Below are 27,774 nucleotides of genomic sequence, written 5' to 3' on the forward strand. Positions count from 1 at the left end.
TTCAGAAATCGTTACGCAGGAGGTGCAAGTGTTCAGAACAGAACCTCTGAAAAAGAACTAGGTCTCCTTTGAAGCTTTCCAGGTGCAGCCAACTCTTTTAAACACTACATTTCACCAATTCCCTTCATGATTCTTCCCCTCGCTCTTGCTGCTGACCTCTCATTCCTATCCTCTTCTCCTCCACTCGGCAGGGATCTTGTTTAGCTAACAGCCAACTAACCAAACAAAACCAACCAGCCCCAGTGCCTGGGAGGAGGTTGCTCAGCCTGCTGTTCTTATGTCCATTAGATAAAAGCTACTGCTGGACCTTCAGGTTGAGAAACCAAAGAATTGAAGGGGGTTACTGAGTCCTTGACTACAGAGCGGGATGCATAAACTGATCAGCTGTGCTAATAATGCAGTGAAAAGCTCAACCTTTAAGTTGAATAGGCTGAACACATCTGCAAGAGGAAAAGGAAAACATTAATTAAGCTAAGGAAAAATTCTCTGCCTTCCCATTTGTGCCCCTCGCTCTGTTCCTGAAAGCCACGGAAAAGAGCCCAGCTCCATCCTCTTAACCCCCCACCCTTATATATATTGATGAGCACTGAGAAGATTCCCCTCTGGGGCTGTTCTTCTCTAGGCTAAACAGCCCCAGGTCTCTCAGCATTTCCTCCTCACAGAGATGCTCCAGGCCCCATAGCATCTTTGTAGCCTCCACTGGATTCTCTCCAGTAGTTCCTTGTCTCTCTTAAACTGGGGAGCCCAGCACTGCACACAAGGCTCCAGCTGTGGCTTTGCTATGTTAGAGGAGAGGCAGAGGAGAACCAACCTTCTTTCCCACTCCCTACAAGACCCACACAGAAAGCTTTGCTCTCCTGTTCTCCACCCCTACAGCACAATGAGTAGAAAGAACAATTGAGAGCAATTCCCTGCTTTCCCTCCACATTTAAAGAGCCATATTCTGAAGTCTTGGCTTGTGTTAAGTGATCTACATTTGGGGGGGCGGGGAAGCAAAAGGCACCTTGTGGCTCAACCCTCCCAAGAAAGGCTGCTTTATGATCCATACCACAGTATCAATCTCTGCTGGGCTCACCATCCGAGACACCTCATCAAACTCCTCAGGAGACATGGGGAGCAGGTTTTCTGGAGACTGGAGCCTGGAAGGGTGGCTAAGAGAAGAAAAAAAGCAGAGACAAACTATCACTAAAGAAGTGAGGTCCAGCTGGGCTACCACATGTGGCTCTAAGTCCAGAAGGGCCACTAAAGAATCACAGAATGTTAGGGGCTGGAAGGGACCTCCAAAGATCACCCAAGTCCAATCCCCCTGCCAGAGCAGGATCACCTATACCAGATCACACAGGAATGCATCCAGGCAGGTTTTTACTATCTCTGGAGGAGACTCCACAGTCCCCCCAGGCAGCCTGTTCCAGTGTTCTGTCATCTTCACAGTGAAAAAAAATTTCCTTATGTTTCCATGGAACTTCCTATGCCTCAGCTTCCACCCATTGCCCCTTGTCCTGTCATTGGGCACCACTGAGCAGAGCCTGGCTCCATCCTCTTGGCACTCACCCTTTACATCTTTATAAACATGAATGAGGTCACCTCTTAGTCTCCTCCAAGCTAAAAAGCCCCAGCTCCCTCAGTCTCTCCTCTCAAGGAGGTCCCTTGTGATGAAGACCCAGCCTGTAAACAACACACTGCAAAGCCAGCAGAAAACTGGGCTTTTCAGCTGAAAAAGGGTGTTCCACACACAGCACTGCATGGACATAGTGTGATCAGAGGAAGAGGAAAAGATGTGACAGTGGTACCTACACCTTAAACAGCGTGAAGACACAAGAACTACAGCCAAAAGGTTACAACCAGTTCCTAGAAATCCAGCATTTCTGGGGGAACTTACACTTCAGACACAGAGATAAGCTCCGTCTTGATGTAGCCAGTTCCCTTGGGACCATCCAAATCCATTGGTTCTGGTGCTTCAAGGAGAGAAGCAAAAAAATAAGAAAAATCTTGGGTTTTTCTTAGCAAGCTTATGTCACATTGCCATTTTTTTTTTGGGGACTGAAAATGAAGGTTGTGACCTACATAATCTGCAAGTCTCTCTCGTGCATATGACAGCACGATGGTTCATTTATGCCATTTTTTAAATCAAGATTTTATTCACTGCTTTTGCCCTGTAACAAATGGGGAACAAAATCTCCCCTTAAGTTTGGTGTAACACATCCTGCCAGGCCCACAGAGCCAGGATCAGAGCTGTGTGAGTCAGACATGAGCAGTGGTAACAGCTGAAGGGTAGGCCAGCAACAACTGTTGATTGATCTGGCTGCATCTCATGCTGTGCCTCTCAAAAATCACACCTTTTCTTACCCTACCACAGCTGAGGTGCTTATGAGCAGCACTCAAGCATGGCACAGCAGCACTCAAGCATGGCACAAGCTTGCCAAGACATTCAGTCCCAACTGCTGCCCTTCCTTTCTGTATCACAGAACTGATTCGGCACACAAGTACTTGAAGGACAATCAGCACAGACAGCAGGAGCTGTGTGCAGCACTCACCCTCCTTTGGCCTGGAGTAGTACTTGCCAAAGGCATTGTCCTTGGGTATGTTTGGGTACAGGAACCTCAGGGGGTTTTCAGGGATGTTTTCAGCTGCCATCACCTTGTAGTTGCGGATGATGTCAGGGAAGGTGACAGCACAGAGCTCCTTCTTGGTGTATGGCTCTACGGAGTGGAACTGGGGCTCTGCAGAAGAGAGGAGCAGTGACAATTATCATTGAATGGCTCAGGTTGGAAGGGACCTCAGAGGTCACCTACTCTAACCCTCTTGCCACAGGCAGGGACACCTCTCAACTAGGCCAGGTTGCTCAAGCCTCATCCAGCCCGGCCTTGAACACCTCCAGGGAGGGGACATCCACCACCTCCCAGAGTCTCATCACCCTTGTACTGAAGAACTTCTTAAGGTCCAGTCTAAACCTATTCTCCCTCAGCTTCAAACCATTCCCCCTTGTTCTGTCTCTAGACACCGTTAAGAAAAGTCCCTCTCCAGCTTTCCTGTAGGATCCCTTCAGGTATTGCTACTGCTGGTGGTCTGTTGTAAAGGATGGGGACTGCTAGGGTAGGGTCTTGTCTCTCAATGTGAAAAAGAAGACCATAAACCATCTTGTTCTTGTGCCAAAGATGTTCTCTGTTACTTACTCACCATTTTGAGATCCTTCTACCCAGGTGAAGGTGATGGCTCCCTCCCTGCTGCTTTCACTGAACCTCAGCAAGAAGGTTCCTGGCTGCTGGTCCTTCAGCAAAGCACGTTCTCTCTCCTTGCTGATGAAACCCATGATGCAGCTGCAGTGGGGAAGACAAAAAGCTGACCTTACTCAGCAACACAAACATCTAAGCTGTGGTGGACTGTGTAGGAAAACTGGAAAGCTTTTGTTGCTGAAGAGCTGAAGTACTTCAAAAGCTTCACAGAAGGCTCTGTGCTGTGAGTAGCTGGAAAGCCAGCAGCAGGTCTGCCAGGCTGGAGCTGCCCTGTGGAAGTCATGAATCAGCACAGCTTCCCTCAGCACCCTTCCTTTGGCCTGGTGGCTTTGCAAGCACTTTTCTGAGCTTGGAATAAAAAGAAAACTTCTGCTTTGCCAAGCAGAAGTTGTGTGTGTCAGATGGCCAGATCACAGCTGGCAGTTTTAACTTCAGAAGTGTATTAAGGAGCAGTTGAAACTCTTTGGCTGAGGAAACAAAGTTTGGTAGCTACCAGATTGCATCCATGCAGCTGGGGGGGAGGTTGGTTTTCAGAGATTCATAGAATGGTTTAAGGTTGGAAGGGACCTTAAAGATCATCTAGTTCCAACCCCCTGCCATAGGCAGGGACACCTTCCACCAGACCAGGTAGTTCAAGGCCAACCTGGCCTTAAACACCTCCAGGGAGTTTTTATTCCTCATGTGTTTTCTAGATGAGCTGTTAAGCTTGTGGGCCTTCAACTCCCCCCCCAGTTCACTATGCTCAACAATGTCATTGTGTAGATAATGAGGCAGAATTTCTTTGCACTGCTGCTTAATCCTCAAAATAGGGCCATGAGGATGATCAGAGGGCTGGAGCACCTTTCCTATGAGGACAGGCTGAGAGAGTTGGGACTGTTCAGTCTGAAGAAGGCTCCAACGAGACCTTATTGTGGCCTTCCAGTATCTGAAGGGTGCCTACAGGAAAGCTGGGGAGGGACCTTTTAGGGTGTTGGGTAGTGACAGGACATGGGGGAATGGATCCAAGCTAGAGGAGGGGAGATTTAGTTTAGACGTTAGGAAAAAGTTCTTCCCCATGAGGGTGGTGAGACACTGGAAGTGGTTGCCCAGGGAGGTGGTAGAAGCCCCAAACCTGGAGGTTTTTAAGGCCAGGCAGGATGTGGCTCTGGGCAGCCTGATCTGGTGTGAGATGTCCCTGCCCATGGCAGGTGGGGTTGGAACTAGATGATCCTTGAGGTCCCTTCCAACCCTGACAATTCTGCGATCCTATGATTCTGAAATACTCCATCAGTAATAAGATCAGACTTGAATGTGACCCTGGGCAGCTTGAAGTGTCCCTGCAGACTGCAGGGGGGTTGGAGAAGATGGCTGTTGAGGGTCCCTTCCAACCCAGTGCCATCTGTGAATAATGAAGTTCTGAGTACAACTGCTACTGTCCTGTGCATTCAGCTGGGGAAGAGGGCACTTGGCACAAAACATTCTAAATAAGATTTTGCTACTGCCACCTACAGGAAGCTCACCACAAAGTCTGGTTTTGGTTCGGAAGATGGATGATCACCTTAGGACTTGGGCTTCAGCTCTCGCTGACAAACACAGCAGGCTCTGTTCTAGGGTGTGGAAAGAACCTACTTACAACAGCAGCAGAGGCCAAAACAACCAAAAAAGTAATCTGACATGCAGAGCCCTGCTCTGTGACTTAAATGGGACATCCTGGCCATCTGCTTTAAGCAGATGCCTCATTAGAGGCTTCCTCAACTTTGCTTGGATTTTTCTGGCTGCAAATTCCACTTCACTGGACCCAAAATATCTGCACAACTGACCTCACCACCTGAGGATGCAACTGCTAGCCCGAATGAGAGGTGTGAGGCAATAATCATGCCTTGGTTAACTTCACTCAGGACTTACCCATCATTCCAGAGACACAGGAGGTGTTTCTTAATAAGCTCCAGGATTCCCTCAACCCACAGCCAAAAAGGGAAATTTTTATCATTTATGTTTTCCTGAAAATTAGAATAACAGGAGTGGGAAGGGGGAGTACAGGGGTAGTAAAATGTGAGGTTTGTTAAGTAGAGAGGAAGCAGGCTCTCAATCCTGCCAGCAGCTACTTCTTGCATTTTTCTGCTCTCTTTGCCACCCTCCCCATGTTCTCCTATGGGTTGTGTTGTTTTTTTTTTTTTTCTTTTATTCCCTTTCTGTTTCTCTGCTCCAGAAGGACAGAAATTATTGGGAATGAAGGATGCATTGAATCATTAGGGAAAGAAGCAGCATGAGAAAAATGCCTGCCTGAGCCTACAGCACCCCTAAATGTGCTCCATCACCTCTCATGCAGTGACACTGGTCTATGAGCAGAGAAAAGGCCTTGGTTGCTGCCTGGGCACTGTCCTTACTGGAGTTCTTGCACATCCAAACAATTTCAGGGGGCTTTCACCCAGACTGGCTGGCAGAACAGCTTACAGATCCTTCCTGTTCAGACTTGGATTTCAATTCCTCCTGAGACCCCTTTATTAATGAACTGGAGTCCTTGTAGCTTTGTCCTTCCCCTGGAGTCTGCTCCTGCTTGCTGCCATCTCCTGCTTACCTCTACCAGCTGAGGGTCTAAAGCCAGAGGAAATGGGAAAGGTTCTCCTGTCCCATCACAAAATCTCATCATGTGGCTTTCTGCCATCATGCTGACCCTCTTGGCTGCCCTGTGCTAATCTTCACCCTAACCTGATTGCCCCTAGCCTGGGAAGTGCCCTTCACTGAAAGAGAGAAGAATCATTCATCTTGCTGGGCTGTTTTTGACACAAATGGAGAGCTATTCTATTAATAGCAACTGCATTAATAACAATGAACAGGCTGTGTTTGAAAGATGCATTTTCTACAAAGTTTACAGGGCTCAAAAGCAATCTCAAATTCCTCTGCTCCTTGCTGTTACAAACCCTTCTTCCTCCTCCTCCTTTGACCTCACCAACAAAACCTCCCACAATCACATAAGCTAGAGAATAATTAGGGTATGCTACTGGAAAAGCAACCCCCAAGCAAACAAAATTACCACCATAAGAACCCAAGACAAAGCTCCCTCTTCCATCTCACTTTTTAATCCACGTTCATACCTTGCAGAATCTTGTCCAAGGAATGAGGCCATCATGAGCTCCTCCACTTGTTGGCCCTGAACAGAATAAATTGACTTCAGTCGTGTTGCTTAAACTGACAAGCACTGAGCTCTGAGGATTCATTTCCAGCTCTGACTTCTTGGCCTGCACAAGAATTGGAAGCCTGCTTGCTGTATTTTCATGGCTAGTACAGGGAGAGCTCACAAAACTTCTCTCTGGAGAGGTTCACTGCATCAGAATGACCAACAGTATTTAAACAGACCTTGTGTAGTGGCAGCAAATTTGTTCTGACACTTTTCCTTGCACACCTCCAGCAAAACACAACTGCAACCCTCCAGCCCTTTTGTAGAAGCTCTGTGATATCTTTCTGACATTAAGTATGTCACTGCCTTGATTCTGGTGGCTTGCAGACTTTTGCCTTAGAAATTTCTGATTCTGTCTCAACCACAGACTCATCTCATTCCTGTTGCAATCATTTCCACCCACCCCCCCATTCTTTTTATGTCAGCAGTGTTTCATAACCACATCTGAACCACAAAGTCCTATCCTGTGACTACAGCAGCTAGAAGCTTTGCAGACCCCAAGTGTGCTCAGAGCCAAATCCTTTCCACTGCAGATCACACTGTGCATTTCAACAACATCAGAAAGATGCTGCTTTTCTCTCTTAACTCCCTAAAATTAAATGGGGTTAGGGAGCCTGCTTCTGATGCTGCTACTATGCTACTAGAGACCAAGATTCTGTCAACTTTCACATCACAAAAACTGCAGGTGAATTGTATCCTGGCACCTTGCTATGTCCCTGGCACTAAAGAATCCTACAATATTCAACTACCTGTTGTTTTTTTTTATTTTGTTTTATTTTCAGCAGTGAAACACTTAACTCTAGAGAAAAACATTCCTCCAGTTAGCAGAGCTTGACAAAAATCTATGAAGTCCTAAGATGCAAATTGACTATAGAAAATATGGCAATGATCACTCTGTCTTCAGGATGGTTAATTAAACTCAAAAAGTTACTCTCCTTGCAGAATTCTGGTAAGTAATCTATTAAATCAGTAAGCATTTTGTATTGGGGCAGTGGGAGGAAGGAGTTAGAGACTGGAATGCTGTGCTTGTCACCTAGACCCACTAATGTCAAATCTCTTAAATGCTCCCTGAAACTTGGTGCAGCAGTATTTTTAGAGAGTCTACTATGCCAGCTGTGCCAAGCACCCTGCCTGTCAGGCAAACTGAGAGAGTTTGGAAACAGAACTCATGCCTGATGAGGCTTTTAGTAAGGACTCTCACAGAATCACAGAACATTAGGGGTTGGAAAGGACCTTGAAAGATCATCCAGCCCAACCCCCCTGTCAGAGCAGAATCACCTTGACTAGGTGACACAGGAACACATCCAGATGGGTTTTGAAAGTCTCCAGAAAAGGAGATTCCACAACCTCTCTGGGCAGCCTGCTCCAGGGTTCTGTCGCCCTCACAGTGAAAAAGATTTTCCTTATGTTGACATGGAACCTCCTCTGCTGCAGCTTGCACCCATTGCCCTTTGTCTTATCACTGGACATCACTGAGCAGAGCCTGGCTGTCTCCCAACACTCACCCTTCACATCTTTATAAACGTGAATGAGGTCACCCCGCAGGCTCCTCCAGGCTAGAGAGCCCCAGCTCCCTCAGCCTCCTACAAGGGAGATGTTCCACTGCCTTCAGCATCTTTGTGGCTCTGTGCTGGACTCTTTCAAGCAGTTCCTTGAGATCCTTGAACTGAGAGGCCAAAAACTGGACAAAATATTCCAGATGTGGCCTCACCAGGGCAGAGTAGGGGGGGGGGAAACCTCTCTCAACCCACTAAACAGTCCCCATCTGATATAGTCCCAGGATGCCACTGGCCTTCTTGGCCACAAGGGCACATTGCTCTTACCTGAGAGGTGTTCAATTTGATCTCCTTTACCAGTTTCCTAGTTGCAATATCAACATGCAAATGCTATTTATGTAGGTAGAGTAAAACCCTACTAGCTGGGGGCATGTATGAGGGTAAAATTAATGAAGATGAATTTAAAACCAAAGCCAAACAAATGCCAGCCAACAGCCACCTCAAAAACTGACTACATGTGCATTACCTGAGCAACTCTTAAAATAAGAGATGTAGTCTTGTTTTAAGAGAAAAAGGCAGAAGTAGTCCTAGAACTCCTAAGTCAGGACTGCGCTCCATGACCTTCATTTACAAACTACCACCCTGAAAGCTGGAAAACAGCTCATTGTAGTCCAGTGATACCATACAAGGGCAAAAGGGGACAGGAGCTGCAAACTTAAAACAGACTGCAGAAAGGATGTGGAATTAGCTTCAACAACAACAACAAGCCATCTGTGATGGCAGCAGACCATACCGAGTAGCTTCTCTCCCAGCATGCTCAGCTGATCTGCATTAAGTCCTCTCTTTGTTACAGAAGAAAACTGCCAGCTCAGAACTTCAGAGAGGACAGACCACTTGGCACAAGGTGGATTCAGAAAGAAGGACAGGTTCTGGAAAGGAAAAATACAACCACTGGTTAATCACCACGAATTTTGGAGTGTGTTGTCAAAACAAAACACAGTTTAAGAAGGGATGGCAGCTTGGCCAACTCTGCCAAAGCAGCCTGCTCTCCTGACGGGCACTCGTGGCTTGGAAAACTCATCTCTGACACTCAGCTTTGGATCTGTCTTCTCCCAGTGGGTAGACTCCCAGTGGGTAGACTCCCTAGCTGGCTCATTGTATTTGAATTCTGGAGTATTTATTTGGCTTTTCACAGGATGTTAGGGGTTGGAAGGGACTTCTGAAGGTTAAGTCCAACTCCCCTACCAGAGCAGGACCATAGAATCTAGCACTGGTCACACAGGAACACATCCAGATGGGTACTGAAAAGTCTCAGAAAGGAGGAGACTCTACAACCTCTCTGGGGAGCCTGTTCCATTGCTCCTCACAGTGAGGAGGTTGCTCCTTATGTTGAGGTGGAACCTCCTGTGCTGTAGTTTATATCCATTGCCCCTTGTCCTGTCACAGGGCACAACTGAGCAGAGCCTGTCCCTTCCCTCTTGACACCCAGCCCTCATATTTATAAACAGTTATTAAATCCCCTCTCAGTCTTCTCTTCTGCAGACTACACAGTCCCAGGGCTCTCAGCCTCTCCTCATAGGGCACTGCTCCATTCCCTTCATCATCCTGGTAACCCTCCCTTGGACTCTCTCCAATAGATCCCTGTCCCTCTTGAACTGGAGAGCCCAGAAGTGGATATAATATTCCAGGTGAGGTCTGACCAGGGCAGAGTAGAAGGGGAAGAGACCTCTCTCGATCTGCTGGACACACTCCTCTTAGTGCACCCTAGGATCCCACTGGCCCTCTTGGCCACAAGGGCACATTGCTGACCCGTGGAGAACTTCTTATCTACCAGGACACCCAGGTCCTTCTCCACAGGGCTGCTCTCTAGCAGATCACCTCCTAATCTGTACTGAATACAACAGCTACTGCCCTTCTGTGGGCTTCAAACATTGCTCTCTTTAGGACGAGGATGTCACTGCCCCTTTCTCTACGTCTGAAAGCCATTAAGAGTCATCTGCCTGGAAAAAATGCAGCAGACACTTGTGCTTGAAATGCTTGAAAATTATACGTAGCGTTTTTGATGCCATTGTTGTTGTTGCTGGCAATACCTTGGGGTCAGTAGACAGCATGTTGAACCACAAGATGGAAGCCCATCCACTTGGCAGCTGGCTCACGTTTGAGATCACAACAATGGGAAGCGATGCGGTCTGAAAGGGACACAGAAGGAAACACATCAGACACTGCTCTGCTCCCGGCTGCTGTCCTCCCCTAGACTACCAACAGGCCTTTTCCACTGCAATTCCCTTGAATTTTTGTAAGTTTGCATACAAGGGAGACAAAGTCAGTATGATGGAATACTAGAAAGACCTTCATTGATTCATAGAATAGTTTGGGTTGGAACAGATGTTGAAGACCATCTGGTTCCAACCCCCCTGCCATGGGCAGGGACACCTTCCACTAGACCAGCCTGCTCAAGGCCTCATCCAACCTGGCCTTGAACACTTCCACAGAGGGGGCATCCATGATCTCCCTGGACAACCTAAGCTCCAGTCTAAATCTGCCCTCCTCAAGCTTCAATCCATTGCCTCTCATCCTATCACTACAAGTCCTTGTAAAAAATCTCTCCCCAGCTTCCTTGTAGGCCCCTTTCAGGTAATGGAAGGCTGCTCTAAGTTAGGTCTTCCTGGAGTCTTCTCTTCTCCAGGCTGAACAGCCCCAACTCTCTCAGCCTGTCCCCACAGGGGAGGTTCTCCAGCCCTCTGATCATCTCTGTGGCCTCCTCTGGCCCTGCTCCAGCAGTTCCATGTCCCTCTTATGCTGGAGGCACCAGAACTGGACACAGTACTGCAGGTGAGGACTTCTGAGAGCAGAGGGGCAGAATCCCCTCTCTGTTCTGCTGCTCTCACTGCTTTTGATGAAGCCTAGCACACAGCTGCCTTCTGGGCTGCCAGTGACCATTACTGGCTCATGTTGAGGTTTTCATCAACTGACACCCCCAGGCCCTTCTCCTCTCGAGCCACTCCTCACCCAGCCTGTATTTGTGCTGTGACTTAGGTGATTTTGTCTGATAAAGACTTTCATTTAGTGCCAAGCCATGATCACAGAATCACAGAATTAACTTGGTTGGAAAAGACCTTCGAGATCATCAAGTCCAAGCTATCACCCAACACCATCTTATCAACTCACCCATGGCACTAAGTGCCTCATCCAGTCTTATTTTAAACACTTCCAGGGACGGTCACTCCACCACCTCCCCAGGCAGCCCATTCCAATGCCCAATCTCTCTTTGTGTGAAGAACTTCTTCCTAACATCCAGCCTAAACCTCCCCTGGGCATAGCTTGAGACTGTGTCCCTCTTGTTCTGTCACTGGTTGCCTGGGAGAAGAGACCAACCCTCACCTGGCTACAACCATCCCTTCAGGTAGTTGTAGACAGCAATAAGGTCTCCCCTGAGCCTCCTCTCCTCCAGGCTAAACAACCTCAGCTCCCTCAGCCGCTCCTCATGGGGCTTGTGTTCCAAACACTGATAGCACATCACTCCTGACATAAATGAAAACTGATCCCTAGAGAGCTTAAAGCACAGGGTTGGTTCTCAGACACTTTGTAAAACACATCTATACTCTTTCTTATCCAGAGATTTGATAGCATTCTCCCTGTCTATACAGAGTTGATGTGAAGTGTCCTTCAACTACCTTGAAATAACTAGAAGAGCTTAATATCCCAGTGCATATAATAAAAAGAAACTTTGGATTGCCAACGTGAGCGACACACAGGAATTGAAGTCCCTCTGCTTCATCCAAGACATACCTCTAGGTCTATTACCAAGCCAGGCTGGCACAGCTGTGTCTCAAAACTCAGAGAGTGAAGTTCTTCAGTTACAATGAGAGGGCCCTTTAAAAGAATAAAACAAAAGAAAACCTTTCAGGCACTTAAAATTGCTTAGGGGGAAGAAAAGGGGATTTATCATGGGGAAAAAAAAGCCCCTTTCTGTTCAATGCTACTTGCTCTAGATCTCAGAAACAGTTTACAGGTGAAAATCAAGTGACAGTGCTAACTTCCTAAAGCTGGTTGTTAAAATCTAGGCACCATTTATTTATTTGTTTACTTTTTTTTTGCTTCTATCTAGAAGTCACAGGAAAATCTGTCTCTGCTGGAAAAAAAAAAAAAAAAATCACAGAATCACAGACACATTCAGGTTGGAAAAGACCCTCAGGATCACCAAGTCCAACCAATAATCCTACTCTACAAGGGTCACCCCTAATCCGTATCCCCAAGCACCACATCCAAACCACCTTTAAACACATCCAGGGTTGGTGACTCAACCACCTCCCTGGGCAGCACATTCCAATGCCTGAGCACTCTTGCCATGAAAAGTTTTACCTAATGTCCAGTCTAAACCTACCCAGTTGCAGCTTGAGGCCATTCCCTCTTGCTCTAGCACTAATTACCTGTGAGAAGAGATCAGCACCAACCTCTCAACAATGTCCTTTCAGGTAGTTGTAGAGAGCAATGAGGTCTCCCCTCAGCCTCCTCTCCAAACTAACCAGCCCCAGCTCCTTCAGTTGCTCTCCATCAGAGTTATTCTCCAGGCCCTTCCCCAGCCCTCTTCTGCACATCTCTCTTGTATTGAGGTGCCCAAAACTGGACACCATATTCGAGGTGTGGCCTCACCAGAGCTGAGTACAAGAGGACAATCCCCTCCCTGCTCCTGCTGGACACAACATTTCTAATCCAAGCCAGGATGCCTTTGGCTTTCTTGGCCACCTGGACACACTGCTGGCTCATATTCAGCTACTTGTTGATTGGAATCCCCAGGTCCCTTTCTGCCAGACAGTTTTCCAGCCACACTTCCCCATGCCTGTAGTGTTGCTTGGGGTTGTTGTGACCCAAGTGCAGGACCTGGCACTTGGCCTTGTGAAGCTCATCCTGTCAACATCTGTCATTAAAGCTGGATGCTGGTGAGGAAAAGCCCAGAGGGACACCATTCTGGCACCACTTCTCACTTATATGCATCTGCTACACAGATAATTTAATTTCCTGGAAACACTGGTCTCTCCTATTCACCTGTTTTCCTGGGTGTTTCTTCATGGGGCTGAATATCTGAAGTGCCCCAGTGCTGCCTTAGTGCTGTGCAAAGGCTTTGCAAACCAGCTTAGTGCTGCTTACCTCATTTGTTCTGCTTCCTGCGTTCTTCTGTTCTTTCAGTTGCTGCAAATGAACAAAAGCAACCCTGTCACTTGTCTGCTTCAGCCACAAAAGCAAGTGGGACAGGATGGAAACGTTTGGCATGCTCAACTGCATGCAAACCAGCTGCACTAGTGTCTGATTCTAGTTGGTTCTAAGCTGGGGAAGCCAAAGGATTAAACTGTAGGTAACTACTACTCTTTTACAAACTATTCATCTGTGAAAACAGATACTGGCACTGTTACCATGTCTTCTCTAAGAGGCCTTACCAGAACAGAGGCAGTGTGAAATCAGATTAAATGCTGGATTATTAGAAAAGGGTGATGATCTGCAGACTGTGTCTGTCCTGGACAATGAAGTGAAGAAGGGAGATCTCCATGCTCAGGGCCTGCATTTTCTCTTTGGTCCCATCATTACAACAGGAATCTGATTTATCTCCCAATCCACAGATCAAATGTTGTACAGTATACTAAAACCACTTAATTTCTTGTAGCTGCCCCCGTGTTGACAACTTGGATCTTCCAGACTCAAAGCTCTTTAAACTACTCCAAGCTTTTCTACGTATGGGCCTTCCTCTGACAGGCCCCAACCAGCCTTTCTAGGTTTCTTTTTCCTTCCTCTTGCAAGAGGAACATAAACTGCATGGCAGCAGGTAAGTCTTTTTTTTATAGAATCATAGAATTGTCAGGGTTGGAAGGGACTTCAAAAATCATCCAGTTCCAACCCCCCTGCCATGGGAAGGGACACCTCACACTAGATCAGGTTGCTCAGAGCCACATCCAGCCTGGCCTTAAAAACTTCCAGGGATGGGGCTTCTACCACCTCCCTGGACAACCTGTTCCAGTGTCTCACCACCCTTGTAGTTTCTAGCCCTATTTCAGTGACAAAAGTAATTGAAACAGGCCAAAGATTTCAAAAAGGGAAGAACAAGATAGGAAAGATGATCACAGCTTCTCTCAGACAAAAGCAAATCGTCTCCTTCCTACCACACCCTCTACCAACACAATGAAATGGATGTGCCAATGAAAGGAAAACATAAAAATTTCCTACCAAGTGCCTGAATTCTGCTGCTAGGCTTCCATTAGTAGACTCTTCCATGTTCATTACTTTTGTGTTTGTTCCCAAAATATTAAATTTCCTGAACCTTTACAAAGATAGAGAAAAGAATTGAGTCTCAAAACCATTGAAAGAACCCAGCCTTAGTGTAACACATTAATAATGCCACATACCCTTTGACTGAGTTCTTCTCACTTACGTCTCTGTCAATGAAAAGAAAAACAAAAGAAAAAAATTACAATCTTTCAAAGATCCTGCCATGGGCAATGTGTTTGAGTAGCTGACTGAGAACTAGTAAAATGCTTCTGTGAAGTTTCCCTGGAGCCTTCTCTTCTCCAGGCTAAACAACCCCAGATCCTTCACCCTGTCCCTTGTTAGCAGAGGCTCTGCAGCCCCCTGATCATCTCTGTGACCCTCCTCTGGACCCGCTCCATCAGGTCCATGCCCTTCCTGTGATGAGGGCTCCAGGGCTGGACACAGGTCTGCCTTTGGGATTTCTATGCACTGGGACTGCTTACCATCAGCATACACAGAGATGAGAAAAATGCAACGTACTTATCAAAGAAAACTTTCACTTTCAAGTTGTAGTTCAACTCCTGCAACCTCACCAGCAACCTGGAAAGAGAAGTTTGATTTTTTTAAATGGCTGCAGTTGCAAAAGACAGCTTCCCTTCTATCCCATTACTTAGCACAGGTATGTTCAAGCTGCACAGCACAGAGTCACATACAGGCTCCAAGCTTGCTCCGTACAAGATAGCATCTAGAGAGGAAACTAGGTGGGTAAACGAGCTGCTATTTTGCATGACAAAGTGGTCTGCATGTGTCTTCTGCTGTTTAGCTGTGGTTTATATACTCAATACGCCTCACTTTTAGTAAAGGGTAACAGCTGAGCCTGTGTTAAACTTTGCCTGACGGTATCCCCCTCAGCCGTAGGAAGCCACACCTTGAAGAGCTTGTCAGCAAACAGGAAGGGGTTGAGGGGGAAGCATACCTCAATTTTACAGTAAACTGTACTCCTGTCTTCAGGACTAAAGGCCTCTGAGGATGTGTTGGCATGCAAGGCTGCCTCTCTACCACAAAGGAGCTATGGAAAGAAAAGATTAAAGGCACTATGATTTATCAAGGTTGTCTTCAAGGAGTAAGAAATTACAGAAAAAGAGAACTTTAAAAGCATGGTGACTGACCAGCAATACTGAAAGTACACTTCACTCATTCAATTTCAACCTACACAGAGGTCCACGTGTTGGTTTCTTTCACTTGCACCAAGGGGCATATAAATATTGCTAGTATGAAGTGATTTCATGAGGGTTGGCTTTTCCTGAAGACACTGATGGCTTGATGGGGCAGAGTGCTGCCCCAGCCTTCCCTAAAATCCTACAGCATCTGAACACTGATGTAACCAGCACAATCCAAGCGAGGAGTGTTGCTGTCTTGGGCACCTTTTGTGCAGCACAGTGCTAGACAGAAATCCTGAAGTATTTTTACTGTTACCAAGTCCTGGGCAGCGTGGAGACTTTTCTTCCACTACATTGACAGGCAAGGTAACTAAACAGCAGCTCACAGAGAACTAATCAGCTGGGCTCCTACAGCTTGTTCTCACTGACTTTGCTTCATTGTAAAGCAATGCCTGTGTCTTCCAATTGAGTGTATCAGTGGTCAAAGCACTGAATGGGGCTCTGGAAACGAGGGTTCTAGCCCCTCAGAACAGGGAGTCATGTACTCTAGCTGATCTCCTCTTATTTGCTACATTCAAGTCTTCTGCAGCATTAATTTTTGCCTACTGAGATTCTGATCTTATGTGGGATAACTTTCAGCCACAGTACCTTGCATCAGGAAGATGGAACAGAGATGGGGCTTATTTACTGGAGACAGAGGATGCGTCCACAGACAAAGGGCTGTGGAATTTAGTGGGCATTTGTCTTGGAAGAGCTTGGTGCAAATGGTTTCTTGCCTCCACTTACTCGGATTTTGCAGGACTCAAGCTTAAAGCAAAAAATGGACTAAAACTAGGAGTTGGATTCTGTAATCAATGCATATTGTAGCACACATCTCCTGCTAATTTAAGTGACGACTGATGCCAAACTTTTTCCATGGGCCTAAACCTGTGGGGGAACTCTAGGATAAATCTCAGTAATGTTCATTTATTTTAGTATTTGTGACAAACTTGGGAAAACCTCAGAAAGTGCACAGCTAGCATGCAGGAAACACCCAGGGAGCACAAGGGAAGGTGCTCTTCATTTATTCACTCAGACACAACAAGACTCTTCTTGTCTATTACCTCTGGATGAGCTGTCTGAAAAGGCTGTGGGTTCTGTCCTGCAGAACTTGTTTGTTTTTTGTGATGGGATCAGAGTCATAGGTAAACTTCTGTTCCAGTTCCTCAAGCTTTTTGAGCTGCTGACGAACTTGCTGTAGGCTTTCAGCGACAATGGTGAACCTACAATTACATAATCTTGTCATTTTTAGCGTGGTTTTGAGTTGTAACAGCACTGAGACACCAGCCAGGTGACTGTCCCTAAGGACTAGGCAGTGCACAAAGAACACTTCTTACTCACTGGCAATGTGGTGAGGTAATAAAAATCAATTAAATGCACTTACGGTGTGACAGAATGAAAATGTGTCATAGAAACAGTTTCATGGACTGGTAGGGGTTGGAAGTTCATCCAGTCCAATCCCCCTGATGAAGAAGGCTCACCCAGAGCAGGTTATCCAGGATCACAATGTCCAGGTGGTTTTGGAATCTCTCCAAAGAAGGAGACTCCACAACCTCTCTGGGCTGCCTGCTCCAGGGCTCCAGCACCCTCACACCAAAGTTCTTCCTCATTAACAGAACGTATTGGGTTGGAAGAGACCCTCAAAGCTAATCTTGTCCAACCACCCCTCATAGTCAGCAAGGATGCCTCCAACTAGAGTAGACTGCCTAGAGCCACATCAAGTTTGATCTTGCATGTCTCCAGGGATGGGGCCTAAACCACATCCCTGGGCAGCCTGTTCCAGTATTTCACCACTCTCATTGTAAAGAACTTCCTCCTTATGTCCAACCTAAATCTCCCCTGCTCCAGTTTCAAACCGTTGCCCCTCGTCCTATCACTAGGTGTTTAGGTGGAACTTCCTGTGTTCCAGCTTGTGCCCATAGCCCCTTGTCCTATTACTGGGTACCACTGAAAAGAATCTGGCCTCCTCCTCTTCCTCCCTGCCCTTTAGCTATTGATCAGCACTGAGAAGATCCCCTCTGTCTTCAGGGATATTTCACAGACTGGGTGTTCCTTCCAAACAGCCTTTAACTAGAGACTTACCAGTTCTGCAGCTGGTCAAGACAAGCGTTGGGTGGGCCACCAATGCATGCAGTCTGTTGTCTGTGTTTCCACTCCACCAGCTCCTCATTAATAAGAGCACTCTGTGTGTGCTCTGTAGCGTTCAGCAGCTGCCCTATCTTGTTCACCACTTCCTGAAAGGAACATGAAGTTACTCTGCTTATTAAAAATACTTGACTCAGGAAAACTCAGTCCTGTCCTGGCTAATGCTGTCTTGTCTTGCCAGCCTCTGTGAGGACCTCAGAGTAAGTTTCTGACAACAGAGGATGTTTTCTAAAGCACCTGTTTCTTTTTAGCTGGAGTGTTTGGCTAGATTGGGTGAAGAAACAACTCATCTTCAGTGTCACTGAACTCTGAAGAGCCAGTGTCTCCCATTTGTGGGTGTCCCAGCTGTCTATCAGGGGTCACCCAGTGCTCGCTGCAGACTTGAGCACATCTCCGTCTAACAGAGCTGCACGTTTTTTGGTCAGCACCTCATCACGAACATGACTATTGATGTGATACTTTTCCCTCTCTCTCTTCTAGCTTGACCTGACAGAGTCTGAGAAATGCTGCTAGAAGAAAAATGTTGCTGACAGATTCTAGAGTGTTCAGTCAGGCTGGAAAGAATGAAATCTTAGTTTGACCGACAGTTTTCTTTCATGAAATTCATGCCAGCCCAATAAAAACCACCATGTGTTCAAAATAAAGTTTTGTTGCCTTCTGAAAGAAAACAAGGGCACTACCTTCCTCTTGAATTCAAGTGATAGCAACATCTTCTTGAGATGCATCTGTTCTTTCTTATAGTCATCTTGCGACATCCCGTTGGACTCATGCTCTGTAAAGTAAGTTCACATTGTGAAGGTGAGGCTCAAGAGAGAGCAATAGTTCATGGCTGTGTAAGGACAGGGAAGTATTCATAGCTTCACAGAATGGTTTAGGTTGGAAGGGACCTTAAAGATCATCTAGTTCCAACCCCCCTGCTATGGCCAGGGACACCTTGCACTAGACCAGCTTGCTCAAGACCTCATCCAACCTGCCCTTGAACATCTCCAGTGAGGGGGCATCCATGATCTCCCTGGACAACCTGTTCCAGTCTCACCATCCTCACTGTAAAGAATTTCTTCTTTATCTCCAGTCTAAATCTGCCCTCCTCAAGCTTCAATCCATTGCCCCTCATCCTATCACTAAAAGTTCTTCTAAAAAGGCCCTCCCCAGCTACTGGAAGGCCACTCTAAGGTCTCCCCAGAGCCTTATCTTCTCCAGGCTGAACAGCCCCAATTCTCTCAGCCTACCCCCATAGGGAGGTTCTCCAGCCCTCTGATCATCTCTGTGGCCCTCCTCTGGCTCCAGCAGCTCCATGTCATTCTTACGCTGGGGACACCAGAACTGGACACAGTACTGCAGCTGTGGTCTCACCAGACCAGAGTAGAGGGGCAGAATCATCTCTCTTAGCCTCCTGTCTCACTGCTTTTTCACACGGCCCAGCACACAGCTGCCTTCGGGGTTGCAAGTGAGCACTGCTGGCTCCTGGTGAGTTTTTCATCAACTGGCACACCAAAGTATGCTGGGGAACACTGAGGGTAGAAGGGCACCTGCCTGGCTAATGTTGAGTGAAGTATCTCTTTAAAGCTTAAGGAAGGCAGTATTTAGTCTCCTAGATCTTTTTTCCCCTCCTTCCTTTTCTCCTTCTGAAAGGACAGCTCACACTTAGCACTAAAGCAAGGAAAAGCCAGTGGAGTAGTAGAGATGTGAGCTTGCTCGCTTTTCAGAGCAAGACCCTGCTTTATAATCATGCCTGTTTCATGTAAAAATACATGCTGGGCAATTTGCTCTCATGCAGCCTTCTGACATCAATCATTTGTGTTACTTAACCTGGCAACAGAATTTAACTCTCAGTCCAAGGGCAGATGCTTATAGCCTCCTGAGGGCAGCCTGGGCTGACAGATTCTAAGCAGGTGCCCTAGCCGCTACCTCTGCTGCCTACTGACCTTACATTGGAGGTTCTGTCTGCCTCATGGAATCACCACCTGCCCTCAAGTACAAAGAGCAAGATCAGGGCTCACTGCTCCCTTCAGTGCAGATCCCTCTTCTGAGGGGCAGTCAACTGTCAACCTGTTTTGGAATCACAGAATTACAGAATGCTGGGGCTTGGAAGGGACCTCCAGAGATCATCAAGCTCAACCCCCCTGCCAAAGCAGGGCCACCTAGGACAGGCCACACAGGAACACATTCAGGAAGGTTTTGAAGATCTCCAGAGAAGGAGACTCCACAACCTCTCTGGGCAGCTTGTTCCAGGGCTCCAGCACCTTCACAGTAAAACAGTTTTTCCTTATGTTGAGATGGAATCCTGTGATTGAGCTCACATTCGTTGCCCATTGTCCTACCACTGAAAAGAGACTGACTCCATCCTCCTGACAGCCACCCTTCAGGTATTTGTAGATATTCATAAGATCCCCTTTCAGCCTTCCCTTCTACACTAAACAGCCCCAGGTCCCTCAGTCCTTCCTCAAATGAGAGATGCTCCATTCACTCAACCATCCTCCTAGCTCTCCACTGAACTCTCTCCAGTAGTTCCCTGTCCCTCTTGAACTGGGCAGTCCAGAACTGTACACAATATTCCAGATGTGGTCTAACTAGGGCTGAGAAGAGGGGGAGGAGAACCTCCCTCTACCTGCTGGATGCACTCTTACTTATGCTTGAAGTGGATGGGTGGAGGGGGGTGGGTTATGGGCTTTTTTTGGTTTATTTTGGGGTTTGCTTTGGTTTGGGTTTTTGGGGGTTTTGTTGGTTTGGGGGTTTTTTGGTAGCTGGGTTTTTTTTGTTTGTTTTTTTGTTTTTAAACAGAACTTCATGTTTTAATCTGCAAATATTCAAGACTGGAAACTGAGGCTCCCTCTAGAACAAAGTAGTCAAAAAAGGCAGATCTATGTCCCAAAACCAATGTGGAGGACAGCTGCATGTGCTTCCCTCAGCACATATGGGCCTACAAAACTTGGAGCAGGGAAGGCCTTTCGTGGCGTGGGGAAGGCCTCTGTGGTACAGGGAAGGCCCCTGTGTGGGGCACAAGATGACAAAGAGAAACCTAAACTTCATGATTTAGATGTATGGTTGAACAGTCACAGAGTCTCTAGGGCTTGCTATTTCTAGATGTAAAAGACAAAGGAATGTTGAATTAACAAAGACTTTTGTTCTTCTAAGATGCATGCTGGGAATTTAGGGATTTGGGTTTCAGCATAAAGCAAATTTAATAAAGGAGGGGCATTAGCAGGAGGTTTGGTTGCACATTTTTAGGTTTAGCTGACACAAAACATCAGAGTTTACTCTGAGCTCTATGGAATCAGGTGTACCCTAGATAAGTAACTCACCTCTGTTCTGTGAGGTTTTCTTTTTGAAGTCATATTCATCTTGCATATCCTCCAATGTCTTGATGTCTTGCTCCACATCCTATAAAGCACAAATAAAAGTGGCCACAATTATTCAATACTTCCACATAATGCACTGATGAGGAAATGGCAGCAGCCATTGCAGAGATCATAGAACGGCTCAGGTTGGAAGGGACCTCAAAGATCATCTATTCCAACCCCCCCACCATGGGCAGGGATGCCTCTCACCTAGACTTGGCTGCTCAAGGCCTCATCCAGCCTGGCCTTGAACACTTCCAGGGAAGAGGCATCCACAGCCTCCCTGGGCAGCCTATTCCAGAGTCTCGCCACCCTCATACTGAAGAACTTCTTCCTAAGATGCAGTCCAAACCTACTCTCCCTCAGCTTCAAACCATTCCGCCTTGTCCTGTCACTGACACCCTTATGAAAAGTCCCTCTGCAGCCCTCCTGTAGGATCCTCTCAGGTACTGGAAGGCTGCTCTAAGGTCCCCCCGGAGTCTTCTCCAGGCTGAACAACCCCACTTACCTCAGCCTATCCTCACAGCAGAGGCGCTCCAGCTCTTCAATCACCCTTGTGGCCCTCCTCTGGACTCACTTCAACAATTCCATGTCCTCTCTATGTCCTTCTTATGATGGGGACACCAGAACTGGACACAGTATTGGAGGTGGGGTCTGACCAGAGCAGAGTAAAAACACAGAATCCTCTCTCTTGCCCTGCTGGCCACACACCTCCTGATGCGGCCCAGGACACAATTTGCCTTCTGGGCTGCATGAGCACACTGCCAGCTGGTGTTGAGATGGAGCCCAGTTTTACAGCAGTGCCTTTTCCTGGAACTGTCTAACAAGAAATACCCCTACATTAATCACCTTCTACTCACCTACCCTCCCTCTTCTTGGCTACATAAAATCTCTAAGCTATAAAAGATGGAAAAGTCCTCATGGCCCAGACATAGAGGTTCACAGAACCTAGGAGAAGCAAGGCTACATAGTGTGAAATCATGAAGCAGCATACAGCATTTTAAACAAACTTCCATATTCTAAGTTACTGCTTGGAGAAAAGCTTTCTGTCATGGCAGTGTTTAAGACAAATACCTACAGAACTGAAAATCTAGTTCCTAAACCAGCCAGTATAAGATTTCTGAAGAGTTATTCCTCACTTACTAGTATTTCAGATGGGTAAATTTTTTTTGTTGCTAGAATTTTATATAGAACATCATGAAGAAATTCTTTACAGTGAGGGTGGTGAGACACTGGAACAGGTTGCCCAGGGAGGTTGTGGATGCCCCCTCCCTGGAGGTGTTGAAGGCCAGGGTGGATGAGGCCTTGAGCAAGCTGGTCTGGTAAAAGGTATTCTTGGCCCTGGCAGATGGGTTGGAACTAGATGATCTTTAAGGTCTCTTCCAACCTAGACCATTCTATAAATTTATGAATTTAAGTCTACGAAACTTGATCTTGATAAACCAGTCAAATCCCAATCTGTGTTATGGTGCTATTGCCCTGGTGAGGCCACATCTGGAATATTGTGTCCGGTTTTTGGCCCCTCTGTTCAAGAAAGACCTCAGGGAACTGCTTGGAAGAGTCCGGCACAGAGCCACAAAGATGCTGAAGGCAGTGGAACATCTCCCTTACGAGCAAAGGCTGAGGGAGCTGGGGCTGCTTAGCTTGGAGAAGAGGAGCCTGAGGGGTGACCTCATTCACGTTTATAAAGATGTGAAGGGTAAGTGTCAGGAGAATGGAACCAGCCTCTGCTCAGTGATGTCCAATGGTAGGCCAAGGAGCAATGGGTGCAAGCTGGAGCAGAGGAGGTTCCACATGAACATAAGGAAAAGGTTTTTCTCTGTGAGGGTGACAGAGCCCTGGAACAGGCTGCCCAGAGAGGCTGTGGAGTCTCCTTCTCTGAACACGTTCAAAACCTGCCTGGATGTGTTCCTGTGTGACCTGCTCTAGGTGATCCTGATCAGGCAGGGGGGTTGAACTGGATGATCTTTCAAGGTCCTTTCCAACCCCTGACATTCTGTGATTATTTTCTGTCACCAGTTACTGACTGAAAGTCAAGTTGAAAACCTAACCACTACCTTTATTTTGCCCTTTTTCTGTACTGAAAGCTTTTCAACACGTGTGAATCAAAGACTATTTCACTTATACTTACTGTAACACTTTTTTTCACAGCCTTAACTTTTGCATCCAGCTCCTTCTGTTTGTCCAGCATCCCAATCACAGTGTTCTGTGCATTCCCCACTTCCATCTGAGGGAGGAAAACAGAACAATAATCAAAGTCAAATGAGAGAGTCCCATGACATACAATTATTTCATTAATAGAAGTTAGCAGCTTCTGCTGGTAAACAGCCAGATGAAGCCTGGCTTGTTCTGATAAATCATACTAAGACTTTTAATACAAATTTCAGGTGAATTGGCAAGATACAAGGGATGACTAAAAATGTCCTTTGTGGGGTGATGCTGCTTTTTTTCCCATCATGGCAATATAAAGCTATGAACTCTCTCTATACAATTCCATTCTTTTGTTTGCTTCTCTTCAAGTATCTTTTAAGTGTATTTCAAGAAAACAACACTCCTGAAGGCTGGATGACAGCTGCATCATGTGTCTGATTCATCCACACGTGTCAACAACAGTGAGTCAAGCAGGACCACACAGTACTGGCAAGAGGACACATCTTGAACACTAGGTTCACTTTTGGGCCCCTCACTAAAACACCATTGAGCTGCAGGGACGTATCCAAAGAAGGACAAGAAAGCTGGTGAAGGGTCTAGAGAATAAGTCTTATGAGGAGTGGCTGAGGGAACTGGAGTAGTTTAGTCTGAAGAAAAGGAGGCTGAAGAGAGGCTCCTGAAGGGAGGTTGTAGTGAGGTGGGTGTTAGTCTCCTCTCCCAAGTAACAAATGATAGGATGAGAGGAAACAGCTTTGAGTTGCACCAGGGAAGGCTTAGGTTGGACATTAGGAAAAATTAGGTTGGCAATTAGGCAGTGTTGGGTTAATGGTTGGACTTGCCTTAAAGGCCTTTCCCAACCAAAACAGTTCTATGATACAGGGAGAAATGAGCTAAGGCCAAGAACAACACAGGGCTGTGCACAGGCAAACAGAGTAACCTGGTGTGCAATTTCTTTGCTGCAGGGCACTGAAGCACATGTAGGTATCTACATAGTTTCTCTGAAAGCTGACTTCAAACTCATTCAAGAAGCTTACTGCATGACATCACTGAGGGAGAGTTGCAGCAATTTGACAGACAAGCTTGTCATCCCACACACTAATAGTACTATAGGTGCTGGAAACTCACTGTCCCTCCAAAGCAGGACAGTCAGCTATGCACTGTTGCTCTTCTGAACACTTGAACTTTAGAAGACCTTAAGTATTTAATTTGGGAAAGTGGCAAAGCCCATCCTAGATTTAGCCAGACCCATCAAGGCACTCTGAACATATTCTAACACTTGGGATTCTCCTTTGGTTTTTCATGATGTTAGTAATTGTGCTTGTTCTGCACTTCATCTTCTCAGCTTTAGGAAATGAGAGCACTTCCCAGAAAGCAGAGGTGTTGTACCTAGCACCAGCAGTAAATACAGGAGGACTTACTTCTCTTTTCAATGACCCAAATATGATGCATGCTGGAAAAGCTTTCCATCACGTGCCAGAACAGAAACCAAACAGCTCTGCTGCAGCAACATGGGCTCTGTCAGCCACAGTTTTCACAGAGTTGTTTTGGAGAGAGTTGTTTTAGGTCCCTTAACGAAAACATATTGCCTGAGTGCTCTTCCCATTCTGCCCACAAAAGCTTGCCTTAAAGGAAAGTGGTTTGGTATCAGAACTTAACATGGCTGGGCACTCAGCACTTTGTAACTACCTAAGTAGATTACATCTAGCTATATAGTTTGCATGCCTTTTACAACTGCAGAATTATTTTTTTTAATTGCAAAACAGTTCTCCTTGCAAAGGAGGAAAAAAGAAAAGATAAAAATCAAAGTTGAAAAGCCATTAACAATTAATCTGTTCTATAACAGATGAGGAACAAGAAAATGGCTTTATCTATGGGTCAGATGAAAGTAATGAGCTTCATTTAAAACCAAAATTAAAAACATTTAAGAGGTAACTAGAAAGGAGAATGATGCAGCATTTTCCCAAGGGACAATCCAGAGAAGAACCAAAGCTCAGCTGCTTAGTATAGAGTTAAATTCAGGAGTAAAATACAGCAGAAAAAAAGCTAAAATCTTGCTGGAGAAATAAGGCAAGTGCTCAGCAGATTTTAGTATACAAGCACTTAAAAAAACAAAACAAAACATGTAGTTCTTGCATCACTCAAGGAATTAAAATTCATTTCCTAGCCATTTCCCTTCCAAATGCTTCACACAGCACAAACAAGCCACACTGTCCAGCTGGAAAACACCAATGGTCCCTTTTCTGTCTTTAAGAAACATATTGTTGGACAGACAGCCTGTTTCCTTTTTCAGTCCTCTTCTGCTCCCTCTGTCCCAAATAACAGGAAAGGGCAGACAACTGCAGCAGACATTCCAAGACTGTTACCTGATTTGACAGCTGGGCACTGTTCAGGATTTTCCTCTCTTCTTTCAGACAGTTGTAAATGATCATTGCCATGTGTATTGGGTCTTCTTGGAAGTTATCCTGGCAATAAAGACAGCCTGTTAAAGTTCATCACCCTAATTTCTTGTCCTTCAGTAAACTGACAAAAACATCAGTGGGTGACTGCTCACTGGGGCATGCATTGGGTCACAGCATGCTCTAAGACTACAGAGAGCATGACAGCTGCAACCACCCCCACAAACGAGTGCCTATTTTAGTTCATTAGTGTATGAAGAGACAGGACTCAGCACAAAACAAGGGTCAGAAGCATCACTGGGAAAGGTGAGGTACTACCCTACAGTCCTAGGAAACTCATCCTCTCTTGAGCCACCCTCCAACACTTTAGACATATAGCTGCTGGTTTTGAATGGCCATTGCTCTAGCCTGACACATACAGCTTTTGTTCAGTGATGTAAAAGAGAGGTGTTGTCTGCCCCTCAACAACACACAGTCATGGCTGGATATTGTTTTACAGGCATGCAAAGTTGAAACATGCTCTGGACTGATGGGTACTGTCCTGCTCTGCTCAAGATGGTGCCAACCCAGGGGGCTGCTGAGCTGTACCTGCCTTCTAGACTCATCTTCCATTGCTGATCTATAGTTGTTAGCAGATAGGTACAGCCTGGTCACATTTTCTCCTCAGAAAGCAGTTCTCTGACTCCTGGTGAGAAGAAGCTACATGTATGTGAAATAGACTGTGGAGAAGGTGACTTTATGAAAGATCCTCTGTCATAGAGCCCTGCAAGGAGGAGAGGATTAACTAACATAACTAATTAAACCCACTAAGGATTAGGGTGTCAGGCAGCGATAGGACTAAGGGGCATGGAGCAAAACTAGAAATGGGTAGATTCAGACTGGATGTTAGAAGAAATTCTCCACTATGAGGGTGGTGAGACACTGGAACAGGTTGCCCAGATGGCTACACCCAGGGAGGTGGTAGAAGTCTCATCCCAGGAAGTTTTTAAATCCAGGCTGGATGGAGGTGAACAACCTGATCTAGCGTGAGGTGTCCCTGCCCATGGCAGAGGGGTTGGAACTGGATAATCCTTGAAGTCCCTTCCAACCCTGACAATTCTATATTCTGCACTGGTATTCACCACAAACTGCTTTAGCCCTTTTCTTTGTCACTACAATGCACAGAAGTGCTCTCTAATGGCAAGTCCTTTGCTGCTGACTGTAGTTCTGCAGTTACATGGAAGAATTTATTTCTTTGTGTTCCTTCTGCATCAGCAGCTGACTGGGACACTGAGAAAAGTGACTGGGGAAGGGGTTGGGAAAGTGAAACTACATTTGAGCTAATGAAACATTTGAATAAGGGCTCCAAATGCATATAGTAAACACGTTACAAACAACTTTCTTTTTGTTGGAGTTCTCAGAAACGAACTGTACTGGTAATAAAATTAACTGTAGCCAGTTAATTTGAATTCTGCCTTTTAGTTCAGGATTCTCACCCACTGAAGTTTGCTTGGAGGCATCCCAATTGCACTGCTGAAGCAATGCAAGCAAGTTTATAGGCATAAACCCCAGGCATACCTGAAGATTACGTTTGCTTTTCCTTATGTTGTGCTGCAGCAAGAAGTTGTTTTCTATGAAGAATCTACTAAACTGATCATCAAGCTGTGACAGCAGGTCATGGAACAGCACCGTTGCAAAAGACACATTGTTGGCTGCATGTTCCCTGGAATAATTTAAGGCATGTTTGTGCTAAATACACTTTCAATACAGCACTCAAGACATGCATAAAGGAGCACTTTATTTTTATCCCCAACTCCAGCTGCAGTATATGCAAGCAGTAAAGATTACCCTCACACATAAGTTTCATTCTCTCAACTTTGTCTTTATTTTCTTTGATACAGAAATGTTTTTCTCTGTATTATTTTTGCCATGTTTTGCGCAATTTGATTTGCTCATTCCATGCACATCAAGAAGCTAAAATTGATGCATCTGCACCCCACAGAAATCTTGGCTCAAGTTCAAAAATCTGTGAAGAGCAACAGAGTGAGTTGCCAAGGAGCAACTCATTGGTCTTAAAGCAGCCACTTTTGTCACAGACCAACTGAGGGAAAGACGAGCTAGCACAATTATTGCTCCAGGTATCAGGCCCCTCCAGAAAGCCCTGAAGAGGGGTAGGAACACAAGCTACAACACCCAAACTTCTACTGAAATGGTTCACCTAGCAGCTTGCTTCCCCAGAATTCTTTCCCTACCTGTAACTGCATATATGAGAAAACTGCTTATGGCATAACCTGAAGACCAGTTTCTGTGCTTACCAATCCTGGTTTTCCAGCCACTGAGCCAGGTACTGCCTGATTTCCATAGGAAAGCTGTCATCATACAGCTGATGGACTTGTTCCAAAAACTTGGAATCAAGTTGTTGTAGCTGATACCACTGCGTCAT

The 27,774-nt window shown here is 46.1% G+C and overlaps 1 protein-coding gene across 1 annotated transcript; it reads right to left on the bottom strand.

Annotated features, from left to right (window-relative positions):
* Nucleotides 1-1,875: 1,875 nt before the first annotated feature.
* STAT1 (signal transducer and activator of transcription 1) lies at nt 1,876-27,774 on the bottom strand. The gene is given in 21 exon segments (XM_054381302.1): nt 1,876-1,955; nt 2,535-2,718; nt 3,170-3,317; nt 5,118-5,212; nt 6,308-6,363; nt 8,680-8,815; nt 9,977-10,075; nt 11,676-11,759; nt 13,035-13,076; nt 14,103-14,196; nt 14,282-14,311; nt 14,664-14,723; nt 15,100-15,192; nt 16,387-16,545; nt 17,405-17,556; nt 18,148-18,239; nt 20,770-20,848; nt 22,937-23,032; nt 25,320-25,418; nt 26,910-27,054; nt 27,647-27,774. Coding segments are annotated over 21 exon segments (2,151 nt in total).

Source organism: Indicator indicator, chromosome 5 (genome assembly GCF_027791375.1).
Source record: "Indicator indicator isolate 239-I01 chromosome 5, UM_Iind_1.1, whole genome shotgun sequence".
Lineage (NCBI taxonomy): Eukaryota > Metazoa > Chordata > Aves > Piciformes > Indicatoridae > Indicator > Indicator indicator.